General features: G+C 37.4%; 1 protein-coding gene across 2 annotated transcripts; it reads right to left on the bottom strand.

The window, feature by feature from the left end:
• Positions 1 to 3,890: 3,890 nt before the first annotated feature.
• On the bottom strand, positions 3,891 to 19,981 carry LOC139969710 (sialate:O-sulfotransferase 1-like). Of its 2 annotated transcripts, XM_071974895.1 has the most exons (7): positions 19,591 to 19,980; positions 17,361 to 17,417; positions 14,666 to 14,881; positions 10,437 to 10,505; positions 9,472 to 9,663; positions 8,346 to 8,561; positions 3,891 to 7,309 (listed from the first exon to the last, which is right to left on the bottom strand). In XM_071974895.1, the coding sequence occupies exons 1-7, from the start codon at positions 19,601 to 19,603 to the stop codon at positions 6,942 to 6,944; spliced, it is 1,131 nt and encodes a 376-aa protein (XP_071830996.1). In that variant the 5' UTR covers positions 19,604 to 19,980; the 3' UTR covers positions 3,891 to 6,941. The 2 variants fall into 2 exon arrangements, with proteins under 2 accessions (XP_071830996.1, XP_071830997.1); XM_071974896.1 differs by lacking the exon at positions 17,361 to 17,417 and having other exon boundaries at positions 19,591 to 19,981.
• Between the last annotated feature and the right edge of the window lie 209 nt (positions 19,982 to 20,190).

Below are 20,190 nucleotides of genomic sequence, written 5' to 3'. Positions count from 1 at the left end.
TATGTAGAACTTCTGTTACAATATCGTCGCAATTTTCCTTTTCACGTTCTTGATAACCGATAATTCTAATGTTGCTTCTTAGGCTAGGGAAGCGCTCGAGGCTTGTTTATATCTGCGGATGGTGACTCTCCTAATTTCTTTAACGTTTGAACTTCTTTCGATAATTCTTCGTTCTAAAGGTTTAAGGCGTTGATCGTCCAGTTCCAATGATTTAATTCTTTTCTCATGCTTATTTAGGGCCCATATATGAACTCACTTTTCATTGCCTTCAAGTCCGAGGCCACTTTCTCCACGGTCCTCACTCACAATGACGAAGTCAAAATATTTTTTCCGGCTCCATATCAAAAGAACGTTCCTGTGATAGTTGTATATCGGCCATTGCTTTAGGCTGGCAGTTAGGCTGAGTGGCCTCAACGCTGGGCGTTGCCTTATTAATTCCTTTAGGTCTTCCAGACGGAATAATATAAGTGAAAGTATGCAATACTGTCCTTCAATGGCGTAAAACTGAGTAAATATCCAAAAGCCAAAATTTCACTTTTAAAAGATCATGGATTTCGTGTTAAAATTGTTATATATATAGAGTGGCGTAGGAAGGTACTTTTGAGTGGGGGGGGGGGGGGGCTGAAGACTGATGGCCGGCCTGGGGGAGGGGTTTGGATTTTTTTTGCATTTCCAGGTGGCCTCAGATGCAATTTGATGCAATATAGCACACTTCAACCCACCCACTCCATTTTGTATATAATTTTGCATTTTCACCTGGCCTTAGATGCAATTTGCTCCAAATGAGATTATTTTCTCATTTGGAAATGAAAAAGGGGTTTTCTGACTTGCGAAGTGGGGGGCGGAATGATACTTCCGCCCCTCCATATTTTTCACTGGGGGGGGGCTGGCCCCAGCCCCCGGTTCCTACGCCCTTGTATATATATATATATATATATATATATATATATATATCATTATACAACTCATTGTCTGACGATCGCTAAAACGAGTGAAACTCCGAGTTACAACTACTAGTGTTCCACTAGTCTCAACGAGTATCAAGATATTTTCCGCTCTGTCCACTGGACATAGGGCACTCTGCGCCAAGATAGACGCCAACCAACCAATTCTATATATATATATATATATATATATATATATATATATATATATATATATATATATATATAAATATATATATATATATACATATATATATATATACATATATATATATATATATATATATATATATATATATACATATAAATATATATATAATATATATTCCTATGAACAACATTGTCCTAATCACTCTAATAGGCATTACATAAAATTCATGAAAATAGCAGCAAAACTGGATGAGCGTAACACTCCATATTAGTCATAGTCTGCACATATTTCATGAGTTTCTCAGATTTATCAAAACTTCAGATGGGTATATGTGTTTATACCTTTATTTATGGATAAGAAAAGAGCTTTATTAAAGAATTCAACAAATTTTGAATGTAATTATCACACACACACGCACACACACACACGCACACACAACAGATGTACTGAATATGGGGCAAATTGACTATGGTGTCCGTAGTACTTTAACCCAAAAGACCAGACACATAATTCAAACCTTATATTTAACATAGATTGAACAAAAGACAGAGTAAGATATAGGAGAGTGCCATGCAAGTCTGTATATGGACCATTTTCAGGGTTCCACATATCCCACTCAGTACTGGTGTATATATGATTGTGGGCCGATATATGGTCAAATGTGACTAACCGGGTCTGGCAATTGAGAAAACTATTGCGTTATACCACCGACCTTTCATTTCATTGTGTCTTACCACTTGGTATACATTCACCCATTGTAAGTCCATGAACTCATTAATGCCAAAAACACTGTGTAATGACATAATATTCCGGATGCATTAGCTTGTAAACGGCGCCAGGCTGGCAATATCTTTCTATTTCAACTTGGGTTGAACTTTTATTGCGCACTGTCCTATTTCTTTTATCATGGTAATATGTTATTGGTTTCTATATAGAGACACTCAACATTATTCTACAAACTTCCTAGCAGCCAGACAAAAGCAAAACGAAATGTCCAAAGAGCAAGACAAGACCCGCAATGAAATGTCCTCAGACCGTACAAGACCATCTGACCAAAATGGGCAAAAAGACCCCTGCAAAACTTAACATTCCTCATAATTTTACCCCCCCCCCCCCCCAAACAAGACTCTAAAGAAGTGTAAACAAAACAGAGACTAGGAAGTATCTCAAGGACCCCGAAAAAAACCCACAAAATGTCATCAAAAAGATCGCAACAAATTTCAAAATAGATGATCGACAGAACTCTAAAGAAATAAATAGGCTGTGAGAGTACAATGTCGCAGATTTTACAAGGACGGTCTGTGACATATTGCAACCGACTCGGTGATCCAACTGGCGGCGCTGTTGTGGCCTTGGAAAATTCAACAAATCTGGTGCCTCGGACCATGGAGCTATAAACAGAGCCTCCAAGCTCGGACGGAACTAACACCCTTCGAGATAAAGATTTAATCGACGCTTTTGGCTTCACAATCTGGCCGCACTTTTGAGTCGGAGCAGGTCGCGCACCGGTTCCGGGCTTGTAATCCGGTAGGCCATCCTCCCGTATCTCCGTTACTTTTTTTTTCTAATTCCCTACAAGTGAATTTTCAACTATTTTCAAATCTGGTTAGAATGGTCACTAATTTGGTGTTTATTGTTAACTGTTCAATTTGTTGTACTTTCGGAAAGAACATGTGTTTCTCCTATATGGATGCAGTATTTCTTGATATTACTGCGGTTTGATGATATAAAACTTGACTTTTGAAGGAAAATATGAATGTACCTTAACCTCAGACTCGTTGTGATATTGTTGAGAGGTACTGCGCATGTGTACTGTAACATGAAATAAAATTAAAAAAACTCAAAACTAAAATTAAGGCGTGTTTTTTCCTACAGAGTAGCCAATGAATAATTTAATGGGACTAACATATACTTTGCTTGCGGGAGGATCACATATACATATATACATACATACATACATACATACATACATACATACATACATACATACATACATACATACATACATACATACATACATACATACATACATACATACATACATACATACATACATACATACATACATACATACATACATACATACATACATACATACATACATACATACATACATACATACATACATACATACATACATACATACATACATACATACATACATACATACATACATACATACATACATACATACATACATACATCTATACATACATACATACATACATACATACATACATGCATACATACATACATACATACATACATACATACACACATACATACATACATACATACATACATACATACTTTCGGACTACTTTTGGGAGGTCGGGTGTAGGTCGGTGGTGGAGGTGTTGGTTGGTTATTCGTATATGTCTGTGACATAGGCAACTGTTAACATATCACTACCGTCAGGTAAGTAGTTGTATTCTTCTATAAGGAGGGAGGGGACGGAGGGAGGTGAGGGGAGGAGGGTGGAGAACGGTGTCCAACCAGAGTGTGGAATGGGGTTCCAGATTCTGTTCTTTAGCCATGCGTAACACAGTTAATCAGTGATATATAACAAAAAGCTAAAACCTAGAAAAAGACTGCAAAATTTATTCAGTATGACGTCATGCCACGAGACAATAGAAGGGCTGACAAACTTTGTTCATTGACGACATGACCATGTATGTCGTTCAATTCTCAAAAGTGATGGTGGGGGAGGGTTGTGGGGGGGGGGGGGGCGGGCTGTATTTTTGAAGTGGTTATTGATAGCTTACATAGACTCACGAAGAAAAAACGAAAAAAAATATTGAGATATTGTATATTAATGAGAGGCGTAAATAGATTACAATATTTATGTACACACGTCGTAGTAAAAACAACACATAACGAGCCAGGAACATATGACTCACGTAGCCATCAAAATGACTCACGTGATTATCAAATGACTCACATAGCATTCAAATGACTCACATACCAATGAAATGACTCACATAACCTTTTAATGACTCACATAGCCATCAAATGACTTACATAGCCATCAAATGACTCATATAGCCATCAAATGTTTCATATAGCCATCAAATGACCCACATAGCCATCAAATGACTCACGTGGCCATCAAATGCCTCACGTGGCCATAAAATGACATAGATAGCCATCAAGTGACTAATATAGCCTTCAAATGACTTACATATAGCCATCAAATGATTCACATAGCCAACAAATGACTCATATAGCCATCAAATGTCTCGCATAGGCTCTTAATGACTCATATAGCAATCAAATGACTCACATAGCCATCAAATGACTAGCATAGCCTTCAAATGACTCATATAGCCTTCAAATGACTCATATAGCCATCAAATGACTCGCATAGCCTTTGAATGACTCATATAGCCATAAAATGACTCACATAGCCATCAAATGACTCATATAACCATCAAATGTTTCATATAGCCATCAAATGACTCACATAGCCATCAAAAGACTCACGTGGCCATCAAATGACTCACGTGGCCTTCAAATGACTCACAGAGCCATCAAATGACTCATATAGCCATCAAATGTTTCATATAGCCATCAAATGACTCAAATAGCCATCAAATGACTCACGTGGCCATCAAATTCCTCACGTGGCCATAAAATGACTCAGATAGCATCAAATGACTAACAAAGCCTTCAAATGTTTCATATAGCCATCAAATGACTCAAATAGCCATCAAATGACTCATGTGGCCATCAAATTCCTCACGTGGCCATAAAATGACTCATATAGCCATCAAATGACTCACAAAGCCATCAAATGACTCATATAGCCATCAAATGACTCACAAAGCCATCAAATGACTCATATAGCCATCAAATGACTCATTTGTTCATCACGTGTAATGCTATAGTCACCTCTCTTAGCATGAGCTTCAATCTTTCCAGACGTTAAATCAGAAAAATTAAATTCTTGCATTAAGGAAAGACTGTCATTAAACAGTTATTATTGTTATTGCACAAAGTAAAAAAATAATGCTTCAAGAAACTGTAACACACATGGTTAATTTGTAACACATGATTAATTATGCTCACATCAGAAAGTCATTATTTCAACAACTTGCAGGAAACTGATAACGTGCATCAAACTTTCAGAGAAAGATCTTTGGAACATTTTGACGGCACAATAAATGTATATATATATGCTCACAGAATGATCAACAATGTATATAAAGTCAATTATTTCCTCTCACTTTGACCAGTGAGTTGAAAGGCCTGTTAAAACCGAAGTAGCCTCTATGATACTTAATAGATATATTTACAAACCTGTATTCAGTTTTGCCTTTCACATGACATTGTACTTACGACATACATTTCGCAAAAAAATAATACCGTTGCTAAAAAAAAATTAACAAATAAATAAACCCTGTTGAGAAGGAACATGATGACAGATTTGTTAATTTATTTGCTTTTTTTATATTTTTTTTATATAGCGCTTTATACCAGCGATAGGTCTCAAAGCGCTTCTACATACGTTGTATCACCCCTGATCAATGATAACCTGTCCCAGAGACAATCCCTCCAGTCGGCAGCAGTTATATACTGCGCCCAATGACAAGTTACCTCACAGGTAACCATTTAACCCCTGGGTGGTTAATACTGATATGTTATAGTCCAACAAGAAATCGAAGGTGTCATTAATGTATTTATATTGCTCTTCTGTTTTTACAAAATATACACCTTACACATATATACTTGTACCATGGAATGCTGTTTGAACGCTAAATTGATGATGATATTGGCTCCTCGCAGTGCGGGACTGGAATGTTAATATTGATCTATTGATTGATAAATTCTGATAATATATACAAAAAGCGGCTCTTTTTTAACTTCAACCCTATACGACAGGACACCATTGAATGATATTAAACTGTTTTTGTTTTTAACAATAGCCTAGAATTTGTTATGCATTGTAACCCTCTTATGTGAAATGATAAACGTCTTACGTCTTTCTATTGTGCCATCCGAGGAACAGACAGCAGCCGTCGTTTATTAACCATCTACAAACATATCAAAAAAGGTTAACCATCAGGGGGGTAGGAAGCTTCCAAAAAGTGGGGCCCCCGGCTCCTACCCCCTGTCAACCATTAAACGTTTTTATCCAATAATGCTTGAGATTAGGTAATCGACCTGTCTTGGTCGTAAAATGTCCTCTTTTTACAAATTAGTCTGCAACGCCTGCCACATATTTTTTCTTGTATTTGAGGATCTTTGTGTGAACACTGTATGATTAACTACACTGTAGACATGAACATATTTCCACACAGTGTTTACACAAAGAGCCTGATGGTGTTAAGAAGCTATGGAGGCTAATTGTGGAGCCTGAGGTCGATTTACGACAGTGGCAGGTCGATTACGTATTCTCAAAACTTTCCTAGCTATGGCGTGCTATAATTGGAGCCAATAAAGCAGATCTTTAAATGTCTCGTGACGTAACTGAATCTTTTAATTAAGACTGACGTTTGACCGTTTCGTTCTTGTGTCATGTCACGTGATGTCACGTGATAGATGATACTCCTCCTAGTTAAAACTAATTTGAAGAAGGAAAGATGTTCGAAATGTGAAAATATGTAATATTCATTTTCATCCGTTCTAATTTCGATCATTATATTATATAATGTATCAGCTTGGAAGACATTTTGAAAAATTTTTGTTTTTTTTGTTTTTTTGAAGATATTTTGAAAGATTTTTGTTTTTGTTTTGTATTTTGTGTAACCTCAAAGAAATGTAAACAAAAACACTAACCAAATATGTTTAATTACAAATTCTGTAGTAAAGATAATTTTGAATATTGAATTACATATAAGCATACATTACGTAGGATGAAAATAGTTTTCGTAAGTTGGTAAAGGAGTCGCGTTCTTCCTAATAAGAGTTTGATTAATCTCAGAAATGTAACCATCTAAAATATTATGTAACTTTGGTGAATAAGGGTCAAAGGTCATTTGACTCGTATGGTTCAGCCTGCCTTTCATGGGAGAGAAGCTATGGACTGCACACTGTATTCTGTCTGGATTTATTGGTTGTCCTAAAAACGAGACCATTCTGGTCAGCTCACGTACAGGATTCGACTCGAGGTCTTCGTAGAATACTATCATCAGCCGTTTACAGTTTTTGATCCAACTTAGTGCGGTAAACTTCCATTTTTCGTACTGTGCCAGGAATTTCTTCGTCCAATTTTCTGAATATAAAGTGAAAGATTTTGTTTTTTCCGTTATTTAATGTTGTAAGTAAATACCACCCAACTTATGTTCGTTTATGGACTTAGGCCTATTAGGCAAAAACAGTTAATCCTTATGAGAACGATATTTGGGTGACTGAAATTGATTGCTTGACAAAATTATTATTATCACTACTCTCTTTGCTTGGAAGAAATATTATTTTCCTCTGTGGATAAATAATGTTAAATATTTCATAGGAAAACGGAAAATATTTACAGCTGACTTATAATTATGACATGCCAGAAAGATTTACAAAACATTACAAACTTATATAAAAAAAATAGATACATTAGATGCAAAAAAAGGAAGACAAAAAAAATAACCTCTTCGCCATTCACAATGATATGAGAATCTGTACTAAATTAGTTCTTTTAATGGTCTACAACACAACAGAATTAATTGATTTGAGTTTAAGGTTCATCCTTTAAGACAACTATCAAGCGATGTCGAAATAAGCAAAGTTCAGTGAAGACTTGGTCAAGTCTAAATATGACATCATCAAGCCCGGCAAAAACTGTTTGGATTTTTGACAGGTTTTCTTTTCAAAAATGTATCACAATGATGTTATTATTCTGCAATGAATATGATTTAGCAAATGTTGAATCTCAAGTGATGAAGTGCTTAATGTAACGTAACTCAACAAGGAGGTGGGAGGGGGCACGTGGGTTGGAAGGGGTAGAGGGACCGTAAAATATTTCACCCTCCTAGTGTCACTACCACATTGCAAATTGACAAAAAGACACGACCATTTCAACTCCAATGTTTCACACACGTCGCAAGATATTCCTTAAATGTTTGACCGAGATGTTCATCACAACCATCTCTATGATATAAGCTAAACGACATAATCACCTCCCCCTCTCACCCCCTTCCCCACACGCTAACTCTGGCCCTGGTGGTTTTGTGTGCCTTTCAGCACATCTAGCATTTTGGGTCTAGGTGTGTGTGTGTGTGTATGTGTCAATAAATATAGCCCCTCTTTGTGTTATCACTCACCATCGTTGGTTTTCATCATTTCTACTATGCGTTCTTTAGTCTCATTTCTAAGGACACTGTTGTACCTTATAAATTCTGAGGCTAAAGAATAGTAGGGGTTCCGTAGTAAAAGGATAGCGCCCTCTTCAAATATATTAACATGACTTTGGCCAAAGTTATGCGTTTTGACACAGACACCCCTTCTTAGTTTATAGTCTTCTACTCCAGCTTTGAACCCTGAAGAAAGAACGATAATAAAAGAAAACAAAACTTGTTCACGATATAATGGGATGTATCATACATTAATAGTTTTATAGTTATAGTTTTATAGTTATAGTCCCTTATATAATCCCTTATATACTGGTCCCTTATATACTGGTCCCTTATATAGTCCCTTATGTAGTACCTTATATAGTACCTTATGTAGTACCTTATATAGTCCCTTATATAGTCCCTTATATAGTCCCTTATGTAGTCCCTTATGTAGTCCCTTATATAGTCCCTTATATAGTCCCTTACATAGTCCCTTAAATAGTCCCTTAAATAGTCCCTTAAATAGTCCCTTATATAGTCCCTTATATATTCCTTTATATAGTCCCATATATAGTCCCTTATAAAGACTGCCTGACGGAAGTAATGCGTACGCACATTTATAACAAAAAGGATATCAAACAGTAAAATTATATAACTGTCGCATACGACAGAACCTATGAATTTTACTATATGATATATCCTTTTGTAATTCAATGTGCCTACGCATGTTTAACCACTAGCCAGGCATGGCGAGAGGGATGGTCTGTCTAACGGGCTTCTGTCCTGGGCCCTTGGTCAGTTAGGGGAACTCGGGGAAACACGGGATAAAGAATAAGATATTTTTATTTTCATAGTAATGGAAAAATTAAGAATTCAAAATGTAAGTAGGTGACATAATTTTCCCAGGGGCCTATAAGCTACCTCTTGTTGTTTCTGCCTCCAACCTCATTGCCGCACCAGACAAAAACCAGCACCTCAAAGGCAAAAGAAAGGGGGGGGGGGGAGGGAGGGAGGGAGTTTGAGATCGAAAAGAAAACGAACAATATCTTGCACTCGTTTGCGCCCTACATAGTATCATGTACCACTGATTATTACTAAACTTCCTTTGACTCACATTCTTGTACACGTTGTAAGTTTCTCTCAGTTTCCCAGTGAACGCTTCCTGTGTAATACTTCGTTGCGATCTGGATAAGAGATCGACTCCACGTGTTTCCAGAACGAGGAAAGCTTGCAAGCGCTATGAGTGGCATGGAGTTGACTGGAGCTATTTCAATATCCTGACACATAGCTGGACATATTGTTTGATCTAGGAAATAAAAATAAAACAAAAATCATATGTAAGAGAGAACATATATATATATATATATATATATATATATATATATATATAATTGAAATCGTAGTGAGTTGGAAAATCAAGAACAGTGAAACACTTCCAGCCTTCACCGGGATTCGAACCAGGGCCTCCCGCTTTATATGCGGACACCCTAACCACTAGGCTATGAACGCTGATTGTTCGAAACCGGTAAGGAAGGTAGTAATTTCACTGTAGGCGTTTGACACCTGTATCGAACGATACTAGTTTTGTTTTGGTAACATATTTGCCTTACTCTATAGAGATTAAACATGATGCTAACCAACTCGAAATCGTTTGTGATTCCTAAAGCCGGATCTCGAAAGAGATATATATTTATACACACACCACCTTGCCATGCAAAGTGGAATATATTTTCTCTAAAGTTAACATTTCTTTTATTTTCTCGTGAAAGATTACAATCTCGAACATTGTTAAAATGAAGTCATTTTCTTTTTTTCTCTCAATTTTTGTCCGCTTATACGCTTATGAAAATTGTCTGTTAAATAAATTGATTGCAACGAATCGATAATTAACCATAACCTATATCGATCAGTCAGTTAGAAAATCGTTACTGTTGGTATTAAATTAAAGGAATTGTTTTTTTTTTAAATAATATGATTTGTAAATAATACAGGAGAGAAAGACATCCGTCAGCGTTTGCATGGTATAGTAATAAATATTGAAAACCGAATTTGGAATATGTAATATTTATGAACACTTACCTACTGGTTTGAAATCGGAAATATCCACCTGTGGGTAAACAATATTGTCATGCCATACTTCACTGAATCCTGCAGTAAAAGAATAAAGAAAACGACCAAAATTTGTCAATGTTATCATGTGACCAGTTTCTAACATAATTTATATCGCTATACATACTCTGACAGCAGTAGGACCATATGGCTAGCTAGGCAGTTTTTAACACCCCAAAATTTCCCTGACTTGCCATGGTTTGTAATGGTATACATTCACCATCACAGCATTTAACAGCGACGTAGCCAGGAATTTGAAAGGGGGGGGGGCCTTTTTGCGATTGATATGGATTTTCAAAGTTGTAGGCACGACTATCTGAGCGGAGCGCCACCATCGGTTGGCGTGGAGCGTACAAGAAAATTTTTGGTTTTACAAACCCCCCAGATGGCCGGAAACGGCCCTTCCCGAGTGTTCATTCTGGTTCCCTGGCCTCTTGCTAACTTGAGACACCTCATTCAATATCACTTTTAAACCCCAAAAAACAAATGAGTTAAAATAGTACGTAATTCAATACTACATAATGTATTTAAAATTAGCAAGGTACATGTACAGAGTAGTCTTACGTTTCAACTTCTGATACTTATAGATACAAAGATAGGCCTGAAATGTCTTTGATACAACTATAGCCAGTAATTGTCTTTGATACAACTGTAGCTATTAAATGTCTAATTCAATACTACATAATGTATTTAAAATTAGCAAGGTACACGTACAGAGTAGTCTTACGTTTCAACTTCTGATACTTATAGATACAAAGATAGGCCTGAAATGTCTTTAATATAACTATAGCCAGTAATTGTCTTTGATACAACTGTAGCTATTAAATGTTTAAGTTTGCCTAATAAAAGAAGGCGAGAGGTATCCGACGATTGCAATCTGATGCAAATTTCTCAACTGTTTTCTCAACTGAAATATTATCTGCGTAAACGGGTTCTTAACTACATGTTAAAAAACTGAGAAGATCGGATCCTAGTCTTTTTCGGCGGGTAGAGTGTTGAATGAAACGGCACGCGATAGATATGACAGCCTAGATGACAGAAGAATAGGTCACCTAATTTAGCCATATTCTTGCTACGTTCATTTCAATAGTTTTTCCTGTCTATAGAGTATAGACTCTTAAACTCGTCCAGCAAGCTTATCGATTTGAATTATGGGTGTTTTAAAAAAAAAGATAACTTGGCCAAAAAAATATAGGCCCGGGCCTACAGTGCTACATACTGGCTACGCCCCTGATCATATGATATCATAATCAGCAGATTTTGTTTCCTGTTTGAATTCTTTTACATGTTCTTTTACATAATATATCAGAAAGACAAACATAGTGCTCTTTTACAATTTTTCCAGTAGGATGATTCTTGTTTATTGTCCAATGCCTGGACTTTAATACATTTGACGAACTTAACTGATGGACAATATAAACTTTCATATTTTGTAATATTGCCAGATATGCAGTGGCCTAAAAACAAATATCGTTATCGCAGTGTATTAGCAGTGTAATAATTATTACAGGAAGTGCGTATCACGTACGATTGCTAGCTTAGCTTCATAACATGCTGTTCGTGCAACACCTTAGGACGACTCATAGAACGAACGTTGTCGACGTTGTAGTGCATACAGTTCGTGACATTCCATAGAGCGCGGTTTGGTAGGCAACATGTATTTTATTACACAGTGGCCAACTGTAGGCTTGTAATTGGCTATAAGCTAAATTTAGCTAATTGCATCTGCCAAACTAAGTAAGTAGTTGAATCAGTAGGCGTGAATGTTACTACGATTACAATCGAGTTAACGGAGCTGACGAGTATTGCAAGATCAAAAGAGCACTGACAAAATACCATGCTAAAAAACGACAGTTTAAAAAAATCGACACTGAAAGGGGGGCGGTCGCTCCCCCTGCTCCCCCCTGGCTACGTCCCTCGCATTTAATTAGTTACACACCTAGTAAAAGGATATACTCTTATATTTTGTATTAGGGAAAGCTTTAATACTCTATATCAATCTTCTTTTTGTTTGGGCTGATGGGGGTATAATGGTTTATCTTTTTAGAATTAACTTCACAGCATGTGGCTACGTCAAATACAGGTTGGATACTCTTACTACATAGGCTATAGTATAGGAAGTGCGGTCTTCCGGGAGTCAGAGTTGAAGGGCGGGCATCAACAATTTAAGGAGGGTGATATGCACGCACTCTGTAATGTTGGTAGTTTTGTTACGCACTATGGTGACGCAGGCGGAACGGCAAGGTAGTCTACATGCATGGGAAGGGGTGGGATGGAACGGCCCCATGCCCAGGTCTGGTTACGGGCCTAGGCAGCGATTCACCTTCTTCAGTCAAACTAAAGTTTTCCTGGACTTTCCTTTTATCACTCCTCAAACTCGTTCGTTCGTTCGTTCGTTAGTTGGTTCGTCAGTCAGTCGATGAAATTTAATAAAAATTAAACGCTTCCCACGCATATCAATATAATGTGAAAGACACCAGCATACAGTCTACTACTTGAATACCAAGTACTTCTTTCCAAACAACTTCAGCACCAGATATATTTTTTTTTATAATGTACACTTATGTATGCGGCTTTGGTTCAAAATATGCTAACTTGGGTTCAATGTTGATCTCAGCTTTGTTTTGCTTTTCAAATACCTACTTATTCAACTGTGAGAACACTTTCCTCTAAGGAAATACACTAAATCTGAAATAATACATTGTTACTTTTGAATTGGTTATTAGTTTTGCTCCGAAATTTAGAAAAAACAATGGCCAGACAAGATATTTGTTTTGTTATATTAGACAGATTCCAAACCTCATCATACTTCGAAGTATATTGGACATGTTCTATATAGGCCTATAAATATACCACATCCGGTTCTTTTCAATCTAGTATTTAAACTAGGAAACGGCTGCTCGTCCCATTGGCAACCTGTCATACCATGATATCTTTTGGCGGTAAACACTTGACTTTGTCGTCTTGGTAACGTGGAGGGTTCATCTACATGTCACATACAGATCATACTAGAGACACTGCGTGCAAAACACTGGTCATCATAAAGTCCATTTAAGATTGATTGTCTTAGACTATTCACGTTTTACACAAACTCTGGAAATAACAGAACAAAAGTCTAGAAGTTATTAGGGAAAGTATAGTAAACGCACAATGCATAGCTTACAAAGGCTATACCGTCATATCGCGTATAAAGGCAGGAGGTTGGGGGGGGGGGGGGGGGTAATGTAATGAGGGGGGTTAATGGGTGGAGAAGGCAGTGGCGTGCGCAAAGTGAGTCCTATAGTCCATGGTCCGCACCGTCCTTGTAAGTTGTGGGTAAAACATTCAGACTAGTTGTTTTTTTACATTCAGGACGTATTTCCTTACAGGTTTGCCTAAGTCAGTCAGAAGTGAGTGGCGAGGAGGGTGGGTGGGTGGGAGGGAGGGGGCTTGGGTTGTCCACATTTGAAATTCTGTGTACGTCACTGGTGGGAGGGGTGTGATGGGTATTAGGTGACAGTTATGTGAATAATGATGGTCGCTAAACCCTGGTTGCATAAAGCGTGTGCACTTGCCAGTACGTCTTTACTCATTAATCGGAATGAATTGTAACGTTTAATTAGCGGACTATTAAAAAACAGGTTTTTCGATCGTGTTGAAGGATCACCTAAACACAAACTAAATATCAATATATGTGGTAGACCCTTTGCAAAATAGTGTTATCCGTCCAGGCGGTGGTTCAATAGCACGATTTTGAAAATTTCCCTTTAAATACCTGATGCTCATCAAGTTTAAAAGTGGCTGGAATATTTAGTCTAAAAATACTGACAATCAGATCAGTTCCTCACGTGTAAACATAGAACTCAATATGAAATCATAAAAGTATATGTTAAGGATCAAATAATATATATGTAAATATATATATTTTCTTTTTGCGATATGAATTACAAATTAGTCAAGGACAAATGGCTTTGTCTGTCAACCTAGTGTGCTCTATTGTATATACAAAGATTAAATTTTTTTTTTTTTGAGTTATTAAAATTTATAAGACAATACATTGACTACAAAACATTATTGAAGAATATTGCTCTGATATATATAGCCAGTTAAAAGTGACATAAAAATGTGGACCCTATAGCTGACCATTCTTGACATATTTTGGATTTCAACCCGACACATGCGATCAAAGAAAGAAGAAACCCAAAAAACAAGAACCTCACCTGAAGATAAATTTGAGAGGTGACCTTTAATTTCCGTGATATGAGACGCGGAAGTGACATTAATAACGTCACCAGGTTGATGCTTTAATCGCTTGCTTCGTGAACTGGATCTGACGTTGTAAGTATTACATATTATATACGTACAAAAGAAAATGACGCAAACGGCGGGCCAAAAGCAGCGGCTGAGACGGTGTTGTGCGCTAACAGCAGACATTCCTGAAAGAAAGAAGAAAAATATCTGGATAACACATCCCATAACGCTCTAAATATTGTCTTTAAGATTTTAACCTGCAGTTTTGAGAATTTAAGTAAAAACCTCAACAGCTATAAGAGGTATATATTCCGTGTTTGTCATATGAGATTTTGCTGATCGATAGAGATTCCGATACTCAAATATTGATCAGTGATTGGAACCTTTCAAACCTTTTTTGGTCAAACATAAAATCGTCTTTCATGGCAAAAAAAAAAAAAACAACATTTAATGGTTCTCCTTGAACCGCACCAATGTATAACATATAGGGGCAAAATATTCGGTAAGTTTTGAATCCTTTAGCATGCTAACATTTTGAAGCAACCATTAGTATAGGTCTCACCAGACGGGGAGGAAGTTATGGGATGGGCTACATCCATCGAGCCCGGGGTGGGGGGGGGGGGGTTATCAGGGTCCTGAAGAAATATTGGTCAAAGAATAATGTTTTTTTTTTTCATTTTCATGGTGTACTTATTGATAATAAGTGTACAGTTCAAACAAAGAGCTCGGTGATATAATTGTCACCAGGGTTTGACCGTGCACGCGAACACACTGTATATTCAAGGAATAAAATGTTTTGAAGCGTAAAGCACATTCGGTCCATACCCCCCCCCCCCAAAAAAAACAAACAAACAAATCAATTTAAAAAAATCTGTCGGACCGATCAGAGATGTGTAATAAAGTTTCTGTCAAGGTAATCAGATCAGCGTTCAAAGGTTATAGAAACGGAAGTAAGTGATAATTGAAAAAAAAAATCGAAAACAATTTTGACTTCGATATACCTTTCGGGAACTTTTAGACGTTAGTTTAATGAGTTACTAGGCCTATGTAAAGAGTGATAAAACAGGTGAAAATAGCTAATCTCGACGTCAGGATGTATATACGGTGGAGGTTAAGGTCATCCAATTGTTTAAAGAACTTTCAACATGTCTCTTTTTACCGGTACCCCCAAAGTATCTGAATAACCGGGTATTTTATAGCAGAGAAAAATCAATTGTCAATGATTTATAACGTTTTCACATATGATTAGTCTTAGGAAACAGATGCGAACGATCTGAGACTGCTTATTACAAGGTTAACCTTTTCGAGAATGTTTTTCTTATTCAAGTGAAAATGAACTGCCAATTAAAGTTTTCATCAAGCGCCCAAATATTAGTATCTCGTAGAAGAGTGGTATTAGCTCGTACCAGGGGCAGATGGAGTTTGCATTTAGCTCATTGAAACAGGAATAATAATAATTATTATTAAACCCTATATCTACAAAACCACACGACGAAATAACTTAACCAATTCACGGGCGTCAGGTGATATTGTATACGCTTCACAAAATGGTCGTAAAATTTCGTTCCGGGTACCATCTTGTTAAAAGTAGTGGGGTTTCATGTACGTTGAGTCTTTTTTTTTCTTCACAATTTAGTTTAAAACTATACTTGCATATTTAAGGGATGAATAGAATGCTAACACAATAACGTAATAAGATGAGGCGGCGTATCCACGATATTTCGTACTAAGAGACAGGGCGGGGGCAAGTACAGGCCCGTAAAAATACCGGGGCGCAGAGGGACCGTGCCCCCCTTCCCCATCCCGTGCAGATACAGTGCCCCCTCTGGCCCCATCTGTGCCATCGTAATGTGTACCAAAAATGCACAATTTACAGGTCACGAGTATTATGCGCCCCTCCTAAAATAATTAATACGACTCTAAGCTTCGTGCGTTTGGTTGTCTGTTTTCTGTTATATTCACCGCTTACTTAACCCCCCATTTCCAAGCCACACAAAATATGTATGTGGAGGGGGTGGGGTAGGGTGGGGCGGTTGACATGCGGCATGATTGTTCCATACTACAAACAGTGTTGGGGGAAATGCCCCCACCTAGAGATAAAGAGCTGGGGTAAGAGCGACGGGGAGCGGGACGTTCGGCCGGGAGGATGAAGGGGGGGGGGCGGGGAGACGAGAGGAGAGGTGGACGAAATGATGAGGTGAATGAAATATTCAATTACTTATGTATATAGGCTCCGTAAAATTCACTATTATCAAGGAGTATACAAATAATTGACTAAATATCGAAACATCATTATTATTCGACGTTATTTTCAGGGCAAACGCAACTGATCAGGAAGTTAAAACATTATTAAAAAAAAAATTGAGACAAATCTTATGTTAAAATATCATTTTACCTTTTAAGATACACGCCATAGACATGTAATGTGCAAGTGTACAAAAGAGGATAAAAAACAATGTCAACAGCGAGTGAAACAACAACACGGCAAACATAACAACCAAAGCGAAGAAGAAGAAGAAAAAAAAGAAGAATAATAATAATATGAAGAAGACAGTATGAGAAACAATACGACCTAGGAATGCAATTCAGACACGAAAATATGACGAAAAACGAAGAAAAGGATTAAATTCCAAACAAAAAAAAGTAAATGAATAATTAACACACCTCTACACCCAAATATGGGAGATAGTAGTTTGATGTTCATTTGTGTCCTTTTCTCCACTATAAAAGAAAAACAAAACTTTATTTGGTATAATTGATAGAAATTCCAATTTTAAGGAGAGTCGTCGCCAGTTCACGCGATGTAATTTCGTTTCACGTCTGTGCTCGTTGACTTACACAACATATTCTATATGTATATATATATACATGATGTAGTATATACTATATAGCTGAGATAACCATGTCAGAAATACATAGAAGCCGAAGCCACACCAGGAAACAATACACATCACGCAGGCCACCTTGACGGTGAACAGAACGTTTGAACCAAATACCAACAGCTTACACTGTTATATATAGATATATATATATATATATATATATATATATATATATATATATATATATATATATATATATATATATATATATATATATATACGGAACATTGAAATACATTCGTATGCCCCAACTTACCAGCTGGTTGGTTATTATAACCTTTAGTGATTAACAATTCCAAGCACGCTTATATGCAAATTAGAAAACTCATTGCTTGTACGGATCATGGCACGACATAAGGAATGGGAGAATATCCACGTGCAGCAGCGGGATGGCGACCAATGGGGAAATAGACGCCTGTGGCATCTCAACGTATAGGGCCCCTTGACAGGAGTCATTTGCCAGAAAGTCGAAAAATGGGCTTGGCCTAGGCCAGGGTTGTCCAACCTTTTGCAGAGGAGTGCCACATGGAAAGATTATGATGAAGGAGGGGGCCGCATGAACCCTACGCTCGATTTTTCGATTTTTTTTTGCCCGCGGAGCGCACTGATTTATTTTCCTTCCTGATAAAACAGATGAATAAAGTTCAGCCGCCCCCCCCCCCTCCGCTAAGAGAGTGTCACACAACTGACCTGTATGCAGTTTTTTGGACCCAGAAGGTTCGAATGATTGATTATATAGCTTCAAATTGTTATCAATAAATCTGCTCACTAAAATTTCGCACCGTAGAGCATCTCTGGCGGGCCGGACGCAACCCTGCGGCGGGCCGAACTGTGGCCCGCGGGCCGTAGGTTGGACAACCCTGGCCTAGGCAAACTCAAATGGGGATGTTGGGTATGTGTGGAGGGAGGGTGGGGAATTAGGGACTATCCTCACCTATCCCCACCCGCTCCGCACTCTATCTAATTATACATGCAGCTTAGACAGGCCATGTGGTTTCGTTTGAGTACATTTTCATCTGAGGTGCTGAAATTCTAACTTCTTCTGTTTTTCTTCTCTCAAAGTGAAATAACGTGGTTGCGATTAGCCCAGTCAGGGGAAGACAATAACCACCTTACCATTGAGTGTAAGCGCCGAGGGCTAAAGGCTATTTATTGCGCAAGTGTTGTATAACGCATTTTTTCACCTAGCGCGTTGTTAGACACATACACGTCATGGCGCTAACAATGTAAACTTGTACTTAAAGCATTTGCATAGCGACAGAGGTTTTCCCTTGAAAACATTGAAGAATGCAGCTAAAATGCACAAAAAAAAGTAGGTTTACTTTTATAGTATCTGGTTATATGAAAACATACAGTTCACGTGAAGTCATATTATAGATAAGAGGTTACCCAGGCGTTATTCGTGTAATGCTCATGATCAAAGTCATATAGCACAATGTTTTGTCGCATAAGGCAGATTCCTTAATCATTAGGGGCTTGAGTGCCTATACAACTCTAGTTATTTGACAGTATATAAAGTATAAATATTCTTGCTGTGTATATTGTAATTTAAAGAGACTTTTTAATTCGATAATTGTAATTTAAATTACAAAGTATTTTCGTTATTCACACGCCTGATTTAATCACGGTTATATTCGTTTCAATTCCCGGCACGCACGCATCATGTCCTTTTGCGTCTTTAACGTCTGTCTTGTCCAGCTGTCATATGATGACTTAAGGATAATAGTTTAGAATACATCATTACTCATATCAACATATATATATATATATATATATATATATATATATATATATATATACCCCCTCCCGACGACACCACCCCCTGTCGTGCGAGATAGTCTCCCCTAGGTTTCACATGCATGAGCTTAGTCAAGTTAGGCCTATGAACTTTTCTTTAAGCCAGCGAATATTCTGAAATCAGTTTATTTACCATGAATATACTGTACGTGATTTAAGCAATTTTGAAATTTGGAAGAGATATAAACTACGATATAGAGCCGATGAATCCTTACCTGTGTATCTCATGAAGCGACTCGCGTGAATAACATCCCTCGTGTAAGGCTTATGTTACCGATACCTCGAGCTGCATGATCATAACAAAGTCGAACCATAACAGAGTGAATTACGGTAACATATCATCTAGCCTACATGTCGGTGAACACGACCTGCATTCAACGGCCAGTCATTTTTGAAAGTGCTTAACAATGCAATTATTTTGGCGTGACCTTTGCCTTGGATGTGAACTTAATGCTGAAACTGAAATGTTGTTTGTCCAATAGTTCAAGGGAGCAAATTGTTTTAGTATGGATGATATGATATTTAATTAAACCAATAAGTGTAGCCAGTTCATATTAGTGTTTCCGCTATATAGCTATCATACTCTAAACATGTAACTTAAAAGATTGTTTGCTCGATAGACCATGGAGGTAAAACAGTCTGTTCGACTATAATTATGTGACAATTCGATAAGCAAAGACACAAATGGGATACAGGAAGGAAGTATACCCGGTTAAAAAACATTGAATAAATCCAGTTGATTCCGTCTGAACGGAAAACGGTGTTGAATTAACGATGATAGAGGAATAATAGCAAAGCGGTCAGACATTTCGGGA

Source organism: Apostichopus japonicus, chromosome 7 (genome assembly GCF_037975245.1).
Source record: "Apostichopus japonicus isolate 1M-3 chromosome 7, ASM3797524v1, whole genome shotgun sequence".
NCBI classification, from domain to species: Eukaryota; Metazoa; Echinodermata; class Holothuroidea; order Aspidochirotida; family Stichopodidae; genus Apostichopus; species Apostichopus japonicus.
The sequence above is the reverse complement of the archived record's forward strand: the minus strand, read 5'-3'. Positions and strand labels throughout refer to the sequence as shown.